General features: G+C 40.7%; 1 protein-coding gene across 1 annotated transcript; it reads right to left on the bottom strand.

The window, feature by feature from the left end:
- Positions 1–1,284: 1,284 nt before the first annotated feature.
- TBX22 (T-box transcription factor 22) lies at positions 1,285–9,294 on the bottom strand. Its single transcript, XM_045898243.1, has 8 exons — positions 9,120–9,294; positions 8,322–8,505; positions 7,502–7,603; positions 5,951–6,125; positions 4,895–5,059; positions 4,451–4,515; positions 3,982–4,067; positions 1,285–1,904 (listed from the first exon to the last, which is right to left on the bottom strand). Exons 1-8 carry the CDS (start codon positions 9,292–9,294, stop codon positions 1,285–1,287), a joined length of 1,572 nt encoding a protein of 523 aa, XP_045754199.1.
- Positions 9,295–11,443: the final 2,149 nt, after the last annotated feature.

Here is an 11,443-nt window from a genome sequence, read left to right as displayed (position 1 = left end):
GCTACAAATAATATTTCATCTTGACTAGAATATTCAGTTTAAATGTAACCATGTGCTGTTCTGTCCCTATTCCCAGAAGTGAAGAGGAATATAATCTTAATGCATATATAGGAATAGCACATTTATAAGGTACACTTAAGAGGGAATAACCATTTTGAGAAAAATTAAATAATAATATGCTCTTGCTAATATGTGTTGGAAACAGAAAAGGCAGTTTAGAAGTTTGGTTAGTTTGAGAAAAGTCAAGCCATATCATTGTGATGTGAAGCACCTTGGCTTAATAAATTGTAGAGCTAGTGGCATAAAAATTTAAATTTGATTTATTTTAAAGATATACAAGTTATACGTAAGTTATACTTAACATTTTTTTTCAGAAAATTTAGGACCAGGTGAAAGGAAACATTTCAACTTCATAAACTAAAATAAAATCTCATTTATGCTACTTTTTGTCTAGTCCAATTTACCATGACTGACTCACAGGAGTGGAATTAAACAGTACAAATGTAATGATATTTTCATATTCATGGACCCAAAATATTATCTCCCTTAAAATAATAATTTATTAGTCTTTTAGGAGAACTACAATAATTTGTTTTTGAAAACTGTACAAAACACCAGGTTTGTTAAAGGAATAAGTAAATAAGCTTCACCTGGGAATGATCCAAAAATAAAAGGAAATGAAAGATCAAATTTATTTAGAATATTTTGTTTTTCATTTAATCTTTGTTTTCCTTCAGGATTAAATGATCTTTAGGCTGAAACAATTAATATTTGAAAATTTGTGTCCTTATTTGTACCTTAAAATTGAGATTAGTAGCTTCTTCAACAGCAAAGTATAAATGAACAATGATTTTTTTCTACAATTACTAGAAGATTACAATGAATATAATATTCATGGATAAAACTAAAATTGTTTCATTGCTTTCACAGGAATTAAATCCAACTTCTTTTGATCATTGTCAATATGTAAGAGGCAGTTGACATGGTAAACTGACTTCGCTATAATTAAAGGTTTAATCTGGAGTCAATTTTCTATCTCATCAAATAATATTTATTGACTATCTTATTTTGAGGCCCAAGGCCACTGTAATCAGAGATTGTTACAGGTCATATTTGACCTATAACAACTTCTTATGAACATCTAATAAGGCACTTTAAATGTGTAACAGAGAAATACCTCTAATAATAAAGCTTTTAAAACCAAACAGCTCTTAACCTTTCTTTGGCTACAAATAAAGAAAATACATGCTTATGTGTAATTGTTTTAGGAATGTGATTATTCCATTAAAGGTAATGATTGATTGTTGGATACCAATGAGCATGAGTGCATTTGCCTTCTCTAAAAGAAACTTGGCTATTGTCATTCACTTTGACTTTGAGATGGTTGGCAACATTTACCAGTCTAGATGGCACTGAGAAGTTAAACCTATAAAAACCATAGGAAGGAAGGAAAGAACAACCAATTGCTTCCTGGGCAATGGGATTTGGTGATAAAATACTTCCAGGTGGCTGTAGTCCATACAACATTTGATTGGAAGAATTAGGTGCCTGTAGACACTGCTCACTTAAGTCTTCAAATGAACCATTTTTTGAATTGGTGATCCCCAGAGAAGATAACATGGAAACTTCCATCATGAGTGGGGCTAAACACTGAGAACTGTTGCTGCTTGCTAGTCTTTCAGGAGAAGGCAAGACAAGAGGCTGCTGTCGCCAAAAATTAGTTGGGCAAATCTTGTAGCAAAGGGGCAGGTTGATATTATGCAGATACACGTCTGGACAGGGCGTTCCAAGGGAGCTTGTAGGTAAGTGAAATGTAGGCAGAGAGCAGGGTGGAAAAAGCAAGGAGTTCAAAGGAGAGGGAGCCCCTCCACTAGAGGTCACTGGAGATGAGCCACTGCTTCCACCTGTGAATGACAATCCAGTCAATGAACAATGAAATTGATGTTCCTAATGAATGAGTACTAATGACCATAAACATGCTTCATTCTCTTCTGGGAGTTCACAGTTCTTTTAACTTCTTTGGGAAAGAATATGTTCATTCCTCTGACCAAAGTTGAAAAGAATACCTTTACTACTACCACTATTACTTTTTTTTTTTTTAAAGATTTTATTTATTTATTTGAGACAGAGAGAATGAGAGAGAGAGCACATGAGAGGGGGGAGGGTCAGAGGGAGAAGCAGGCTCCCTGCCGAGCAGGGAGCCCGATGCGGGACTCGATCCCGGGACTCCAGGATCATGACCTGAGCTGAAAGCAGTCGTTTAACCAACTGAGCCACCCAGGCGCCCCCACTATTACTTTTAACACTACCATTATGTATCATGTATTGAGCATTCACCATGCACAAGATCTGTGCTAGGCACTTGGACATTTATCCAATGAATTACAAAAGATGCCCAAATAAATAGTACCTAGAGCCAATTATATCTTACAAGTTAAAAAAAATAGTTTTTAAACTTTAAAAAATTTACAAAAATGAGTATTTGATTAAATTGAACAAATTGGTTGAGATCCTGTAGAAAGCTTCAGTCTGATAAAAATATTGGAACACATGAAAATAATCTTTATAAACTAAAATGATATTTAAGTACACTTGTTAAAGACAATTTTTAGTTTAAAAATATCAAAATAAAGATGAAAGTTCATCATAATGTTGTCAGGTGATTTTTATGTTTGCCAAGCATCTACTAAAGTTAAGGATAATTAATTATAAGGTCCAGGATAATCTAGATTTTCCATCTTATTTTCGTGTTTGAATTTTAAAAATTTGTTTATTGACTAAACTTGATCAAGTTTTTTTTGTAGGTTTCCTTTTTTCTTTGTGTTGCTGTTGTTTTTCTTAACTATTTTGTGTAGGCGTAGCCTTTATTAACAAGGTGGCAAATATCTTTTATAATTAAGCATTCTAAAATTATTTAAAAAATGGTACCCATTTTCTTTGCAATTTGAGAGCAATCTGGACATTCAAATAGTTAAGAAAACTGTGTATTCTAAATTATTAATTAACGATCATCTTTAGTTTGTTTCCTTTTTTTTAGTGCACTTCATGTTGACTTGGATATTTTAAAAGCTTGCTGCCTAGATGCTATTAAAGTGCTCACATTTTTCTATGCAACTTTGTAGACCAAATTAATACAATCAGTCCAGTGAAATATTTTACCAAATGATTAAACTCGATCTGTTTTCAATGTTATGGTATCATGTAAAATTCAACATAACTATAATGTTGATGATTTTCTCCACTATTATAAACTTGCATTAATGTTCAAAGACAAACAACTTTAATGGAATAAAGACAAAAGTGGTAAAATAATTCTATGTTGTTTGCAAATACTCTTTTATTTATTATTAAACACCAGAGACATGAAGGTATACATTTTTCCACCAGAAAGTTTGCATTGTCTAATTATTATTATTTAATCATGTAATGCACTACATGAGAACAAATTTCTTGTAAATATTTTTAATGCTTGTGGCAATTAAACTAATTGTGATGACTTAGTGTTGTTTTCAACATTTATTTTCCCTACTTACAGTAAAAGGAAAATTAGAACTAAGTGATGGTAAAATTTAATGGATATCATTTTAACATGTGCTGAAAGTTTATGAGAAACATATTTATTTCAATATCCAGTATATTTGCAAATAAGGCCACAAATGTACCACAGGCAAATTCTAAAGAATGTGAGATAGTGAGATGCTGAAGAATCCAAGTGAGATCTGGAGATATCAGGATACATTATAACTTAAGAAGCCTAAAGTCAATAAATCCACTATTGCCATGGCTCTGTTCTTTTCCTTCAAGCCAGTCCCCCCCTCTTTTTGCCTCTTACTTCCTCATCAAGATAAATATAAACTCACTTTCGTGTAAACACACATTTTCTGGCATGAACTTATCCCTTGTGTAGTATTTGCTACAGAGGTTCTGACTGTTGTTATTTCATTAACATTTAAAAGTAAACATTAATAAAACTTTTCTTACTTTGTGTGTCTGCACCAAAAGTTTTAAAATCCAGAGTGAGAGAAGGCCTCCAAGGGTAGATCTCTAAAAGCCCATCCAATACACCCCTGAAAAATAGATTCAACTTTAAGCAAGTCCAGAGTTCAATTCCTGAAAATAATGATTTATGTAAACTTTTAAGTTATTTTATTATAGTTTTTAGGGGTCAATACCTGAAATATTTTTCTTTTATAGCTATACTGCTGAATAAAAATCACAGTAATTATTCCCTGAATAAAAGCCTCAGGGATCTAGAATAAGCAATATCTTCAGGTGGGTTGAGAGGGAAAAGGAGGAGGCAAGATTTTACAGACAAAACACTAGATTCCTTTCCTACTACCTACTAGTTTGAAAACTTAAGGCCTCTGAGTCTCTGAGCCACAGTTTCCTTATCTGTAATACTTATGAAAAAGGCTATATAAATATTAGATATGATTGTAATGTTGCTTACCTGTTTCTTCCGGGATCTCTAAATCCTTTCGCAAAAGGATTCCTGTCTATTTTCAGTTTGGTAATCTATGGATTAAAAAAAAAAAAAAAGAAAAAGATAAAGCCAGTGTCCTCAGTAATAACATTGTCATCCTTGCTTTTAATGGTTACAACAATCACAAAACACTTCAATGTGTAATGTGGCACATTCAACTAATATAAGCATATTGCTAAGTTGAATTTGGAATGGTTACCTCCTTTCTCACCTGGCACTTTGTTCTGCTCTCCTTTCTAATACAAGATCCACACAATTCATAATCAAACTTGCCTTGATGACAATGCAATACGACTATGTTATTTTTTTTTTTAATTGTAGAAAATTCAATCCATATTGAATGCAGCTTGCCTCTATCCAGAAAGTCCCTCTGGGGCCAGCCCTGCTTTCCTGGGACCAAGTTGTCCTTACCTGCTGGTTTTGGTAAGCTGTCACTGTGGTGAACTCAGTTTCTTTAAAGAAGAATGTTTTAACTCCTTCAGTGGGCAGGGACTGAATCCTGAACAGGTCAACCTTGCTGTCCTGTTCCATCACATGCACACGGGGCTTGTACTTATGCATGGACTGCAGAATGATCTGGAGGAGAAATCATCAAATGTTTGCCTAGAAAGTGGCTTCCCGACTGCAACACTGGTTTCATCTCATTGGCAGCCCCATCATGCCCACATGCAAAAGTGAGGCTAAACCAGAAAGGCTTAGTTACACACACAAGGACTTTTCTGTGACATTTTGTTCTGGACAGACATGCTCAGGGCTAAGAGGTTTCCAGATAGGAACATCGCAGCAGCATTAGGCAGCGGTGATTCCATTTCCAGATGAAGCCCTTTCCTATTTCCAAGTGTGGGTGACCATGTGATGTCCCCAAGTATAACTAGGATCTGACTGCCTGTTATAAGTTCCCTGGGCTTATGGTAAATGAAGGGCAGCCACCTGACATACCCCACCTCCTAATCCCGGGGGCCTCCTTCTCTTTTTTTTGTGGTTGGCACAGGGCCAGGCCAGGCATGGCAGGAGCAGGATGCATATGGGAAGAAGACTCAAGATCCAGGTAGCCTGAAAATAACCTCTTTTATAAAGGTGAATTGTGGAGGAGATTTCTGTCATACCATGTCAGACAGAAGGTGCTCATCTAGGAGAAGGTAATCAGAGCCCACAGTGATTGCCCTGTAGGCTGAGAAGCAAAAGAAAGCTCCACAAAGCGCATTCCCTTCCACACTCCCAGACCAGGCATTATGGCTTAAACAAATCTTATTTGGTCTTCAAACTCCCTTCACTCACCATTCCCAACCCCCAGCACTCTCAGATGCCAACAGTCACAGGAGCTACTTTGGTCATAAGCCCAGAATTTGAAGAGTTCCTAAAGACCATCTGGGAGAAGCATCCCACACCTCTCTAGGGTGACATGTAAGCTGATGATGCCTTGGCACCTCCATTCCCTCCTCAGTCCAAAGGATTTCAAATACTTACTTGGCCTTTGTCATCCATCTCATTGTTGGTGAGTTTCAAGCGATCAAAGCTGATGATCTGCCGCATCCAGGTCTCTCCAGAGCAGGGCGAGTCTGGGTGAACATAGAACCTGGGAGTGATGCATGAGTGGTCTGTATTCCCAGCTACCATCCACTGTGAGCTGTGGTACACATACCTAAAAAAGCACAGAGTGTGGCTTTAGGTGAAATGGGCCAAAGCCAGGTGTGTGGGAGAAAGGCTGCCGGATCCAGTTCTAATGGCATTTGCCAAGGTTTGCCTGCTAATCCCAAAGGCAACTAGTAGAAGATCCAACTTTATTTCCAAAGGGAGTTCAGGGACAAAAAGCAAACTGTATACAAACATATGTTATTAAAATGCAATGAAGTTCCAGGGTGAGTATAACATCATGGGATTTGAGTCTGGTTTGTATTTCCTCACAAAAACAGCAACAGAAATTGATCTAATCCACTTTGCTGTGCAGAGACAGACTAAAAATCCTTGTCTCTAGCCAGAAGCATCAGAATCAGAGAGAAAGCAAAAGGGTGAGGAGGGTGTCTGCCCAACCCACCTCCACCAGTGACCTTCAAAACCCTTTCACCAACAAGGCTTCACATCAGAATACTGTCTGAAAATCTAGCCCATGAGGCCTCAGGGCTGATTTTTACCCTGTTTCTAATCTCAACCACTTAACTGTGCACTGCATTCCCAAGCCAGCTCAAACACAAGAAGCAAACAACTTGTTCTATTTACAAGCTGCAGCTCCAGTAGGCTCTTGAGCTGAGCTTCCTCTTTGCCCCTCAAATCCAGCACTGGGCATGATGTGGGCTCTCTCTTAGAAAGGCTAGACATCCAGTTCAGTGGAACACTCACAGCACGAGTAAGGGCAGCTCCTACACAACCCCCATAGCCTCTAAGCCAAAGTGCTGGCATAGCCGTGCATCTGGGATGCTAGCACTGTAAGACCTTTTGACTTTAGATCAATTCGACCACTATTAGCCTGCTTTAAGTAGGGAGCCTGTTTCAAAATGAAAAGTTATTTGTAATTTCTAGGACCTGGCCGCCGCTTCAGGAAAGAAGCTAAGGAAGGAAGAATGATAGACCTAAATGCGATAACTGCTAAATTAGCATTAGATGGTAAATCAAGACATCACTCCAGGACCCTGAGGCCAAAGTAGTACAGCCCAGAGCCCAGTGCAGCCCCAGAAGCACAGTCATTTCTCCCTAAATTCCTTCAAACAACTTCCTTCCAAGCTGCCTGAGTCCATATCCTCTGCAGTTGGCACAGCCAAGGCCAGAACAATGGGTAAGCAAAGGGTTTGGAGTACACTGAAACACCAACTGGCACCTGCTCCAGGAGTGAGAAGAAAGAGAAGCAAGACTTCTCTTCTCAGTCTGAACCTCCATTTGAGTGAGAATATTCAACTCTCAAAGTCCATAGGAGAGCAATACCACCCCTATGGTAGAGCTTTCAATATAGCATTCTCATGTTCCATAAATCTGAATCCCCATTCCCAGAATTGGCCTGCAGTACCCTCCTTTGGGCCTGGTTACCTATAACGTTTGGAATCTACTGGCACCACGTCGATGGCCACATAGTACTGCTTCCCTGGGTCCAGCCCTTTCACTTTGACTCGAACAGAGGGGAACATCCGCCTGTGGGAAAGAAAATAGCCACTGACCTAGTGCTTTTGGAGATATTTGGAGTGGGATGGGGTTGGGGGACAAATGAAAAGTGAAGAAATTCACTGTACCTGCCCCATTCTAGGACAGATTCAAGGAATGATATTTGCTACATGAAGAAAGATTGTTGGTTGTACGCTTGATTGAACAAGTTCAGGATTGCTGAGTGGAACAGAATATTCTTACCACAAAGCTTTTTCCACCCTACTCCCCACCACCACCATTAATAAAAAAAACTATATAAGAGAAAGTAGAGAAAAAACTGTGCCTGACCCCTGAGTTTTCAGTGGTACTTTCTGTGAGGCAGATTTGGGAAAGACTAAAATTAGGAAGATTCATGCAAAAAAAAAAAAAATTAACTAGCTGATGTGATGCTGCCCCAAATCAAAAGGTGAAAGCAGAAAAGCCCACCTCAAATTGCCCCAGGCTAGCTTGGGAGGGTAGGCTGGGGACCTGCTAGATGGCATATCATCCACTGATAACTGTGAGGCTTTAAGGAGAATTTCTTGAAGTCATTGCCTACAGGAAAGAAAAGCTGAGCCACTAATAGTGCGATTTATTGAGAGGCAGTAACTTTCCAATGCCTGTGGGGGGCAGGGGTAAGGACAGATACAGAGCATAAAACTGGAGGCACCACATTTTATGGGCTCCTACTGTGTGCATCCCTTGAACAGCTTGGGCAGAACCAAACCTGCCAGCCTTGGTAATGATCATCTCAGTCCCAATGTCATGGAATCTCTTCCACAGTTCAGATCCTTGAAGCTCCACCTGGATAGCATCTTTCTCTTCCAGATTTTTGCAGCTGTTGTCACTGTCACTGCCGCTACAGCCTGAGAAAGCAGTTGCTGAGGGCTCAGTCTTGGGTCGCTTTTCTGCTGGACACAGAGACGCCAAGAGTTTGAGAGAGGTTCTAAGTTCCTGCATCCCCTTCGTGGTAATGCCTGTCTTGGAACAGACTGGCCTGGTCTCTTCCCTGGGAAATTTGGAGGCAGATACTCAAGTTCCTCACAACACCCACTGTGGCCCCCCGATGGGGAGAAAGGGGCCCAGGTCGCGTCCTGGGAAAGTTACCGTCCTTCTTCAAATTGGCCCATCCTTACTCTCTCCGGACTTTTGGACCCTGAGGCTGAATCCCCTCAGAATCTAAGTGCCTGCCTGCTTCCTACCCGGAGGAGAAACAGCTACCGTCTGGCTCTCAGGGCTTGGGGAGGTTGAAGAGTCTAACTTCTCCACAAACATATAGGGAAGTTCCCCTTCACCGCAAATGAACCACACAGCAATACGGACTGAACTTGGAGGCTCTGACGCTTCCCCTATAGCCAAGTGACCGAGGTGTCCCCGCGGCCCCAAACGTGGCCACCCAGCTGGACCAAACCGTCCTAGTGTAGGGCTAGTAGTCCTCTCAGCTTCCGGAGTGGAGCTGAGACTTGCAGATCAGCATGCTCGGGTAGCAGGCTCAAGGCTTTGGGGCTGCGGTAGGAATACTTACCGGGCTGCTGGCTCTTCTTCCCTGCGGCTCTGCTCCTTCTCTCCTCCTCCTCTCCGCCCTCTTTTTCCAGCAACTCAGGCTGCATCTCCTCCCTCGAGTCTTGCAGTTTTCTTTTCCCGGATCTCCCCACCAAGGCTTCCACCGAGAAGGCAAGCGCCCGAGAGCTCAGAGCCATCCCCGGAGGGGGTGAAGGGAATGTGCAGTGCAAAGTTTCAACCTGAGCTGGGTTAGGGAGGGAGAGGGAGGGAGGGCGCAGAGGACAGGGCAGGGAAGGAAAGCAGGAAAACCCCCAAATTAGAAAAAAAAAAAATTCTGGATCTATAGTCAACGAAAAAAAAGTGTATGTGTGTATAATTTGTATATATATACACACACACGTGTGTGCGTGTGATTTTTTTCTTTAAATAGACAGAATGAAAGTAGAGGAAGATCAAACTTTAGCCAAAGTCCTCTGGAGTCTAGTCTCCCTTCCCTTTGTGGTTTCCTCCCTCCCAGTGGACATGTGCAGACCATCAGTCCTCAAATCGCTGATTCCAGGACCTGGCAGAGCACAGAGATTGGCAAGCACAGGCCTTTTAGGGAGCCGACCTGCCTCCAATAGCTGCTCAGGCCGCTTGGATTGGGAGATGCTGTTGCATCCTACTGAGTGAATACCAGGCTGGTCACAGCGTCCACTGTTTGTTTTGGAAACTGTCAAGTTATACATACACACACACACACACACACACACACATATATATAATAAGCAAAACCATCATGAGTGACACTTCAGAGTCTGAGGGGTAGAGGTAGGGGTGGGGGTGGGGGTAGGAGTGGGGGTGGAGAGAGGGTTGGGGGTGGCAGGAAAGAGGCCCCCCGAAGAGGGATACACAAAGTTATTGTTTTACATTGAATTGTGAAATTCAAAGATATGTGAAATAATTGCTTACGAAAAGCAACTTTTTCAGAGTCCAAATATTATTTAACCAGATTCAGAGAAGTGTATCTGGGTCTTTTGTTTTGCAACAAGTGCACTGGGAAACGTAGAGGAGTACAAGCTTTCTGGACAAGTTTGTTCTAGAGTCTAGCTCTCAAACTGAGTGGGCCATGTGCTAGTCTATCCTATCTATCCAGGTGGGGAGGCAAGGGCCTGCATGGTCAGGAGACTCCCAGATGCCCACTGTCAATGCTCAGAGTAAACCTGGGCCTTCAAGCCCTGCCTCTACTGGAGCCCAATATTCCTATACACAGTGTCTTCTTAGTCATATGACTTAATCATCAAAGACAACCTAAGGACTCCAGGGCCACTAGCAAAGCACCAACCTGAAATTTGTTCCCAACAATGCTTCACCTCAAAATGTTGGGCTCAAATAATTTGTGTCCCCTGGAATATATTCCTGGGCTGTGTTTTACTTTTCCTTAAAATGGGTAAGCACTCTTTTTGTGTGTGTCAGAAAGAAAGTTGCTTACCACTTCCTAGGAGCATGTCTATGCATGTAGATATGAGATGTCTGCCTGTATGCATGGGACTTGGTCATCCACTTTTCATCAGAAATATGAAATCAAACACCCTGGACTCTTTTGCAGACTGCATCCTAACTAATGACATTTGTATTTGTTTAGAAAGGTTCTCCTATTCTTCTCTCACATGTTTGTTCAAAGAACATTTAAAGTCAATCAAACTCTGTTAAAAATAGGATAGAACCTGAATGAACTGATAGTATCTCAGTACTGCAGTTTGACAATAAAAGATTTCTTGTAGCCTATTAGTTTCAGCTCCTTCTGTACAAGTGTGAGGTGATAATGGTGGTGGTGGTGGTTGAATGGGGTTGGGGGAGAGCATGTCCTGCTGATCCATGGGAAAGCAATTTTCAGGCAATTAGGCAATTGGTTATGACTTTAAGCATCTGATGATCTCAGATAGTATGGAAAGGGTTAATTACAGCCTGAATGCTGCTGAACGGTTTGGTTCAATAATCAATTATCCACTACTTACCATGCAGGGCTGGGAAAGACACGATCCTTAACCTGCAGGGGCAGAATGAAGCACAACATGCAAGGACAATGTACAAAGCACTTGGGCTGAAAAACAGCCAGGTCTGGGTGTAATCTTGGCCACATCTTTATGAGCATTTGTTTCTTTCTGCAGCCATTAAAGGGGATGGGGATGATATTAATGCATTTTCCCATCCCTTCTTATTCAGAAGATATACTTTTTAATCTGTTGTATGTTTTTAGCTAAAAGACTCAGCTCAGAAACAGAAAAGTCATAAGGTCATTTGTTAAATTTAGAGTGTTAATCACAATGTACCACTTGCATTACTGTCTCCTAATATGGGCATTTT

Source organism: Mirounga angustirostris, unplaced genomic scaffold, assembly GCF_029215605.1.
Source record: "Mirounga angustirostris isolate CCGP_5_RB_7025 unplaced genomic scaffold, mMirAng1.0.hap1 SCAF_11, whole genome shotgun sequence".
Lineage (NCBI taxonomy): Eukaryota > Metazoa > Chordata > Mammalia > Carnivora > Phocidae > Mirounga > Mirounga angustirostris.
The sequence above is the reverse complement of the archived record's forward strand: the minus strand, read 5'-3'. Positions and strand labels throughout refer to the sequence as shown.

Bases quoted from the DNA above. Each gene is read 5' to 3' on its own strand.
- TBX22 (XM_045898243.1), bottom strand. From the start codon at position 9,294: ATGGCTCTGAGCTCTCGGGCGCTTGCCTTCTCGGTGGAAGCCTTGGTG. The intron at 7,604-8,321 runs GTTTGGTTCTGC...TCTTTCCCACAG, and splicing joins ATCATTACCAAGGCTGGCAG to GCGGATGTTCCCCTCTGTTC. The intron at 4,068-4,450 runs GTAAGCAACATT...TCTATTTTTCAG, and splicing joins AGAGATCCCGGAAGAAACAG to GGGTGTATTGGATGGGCTTT.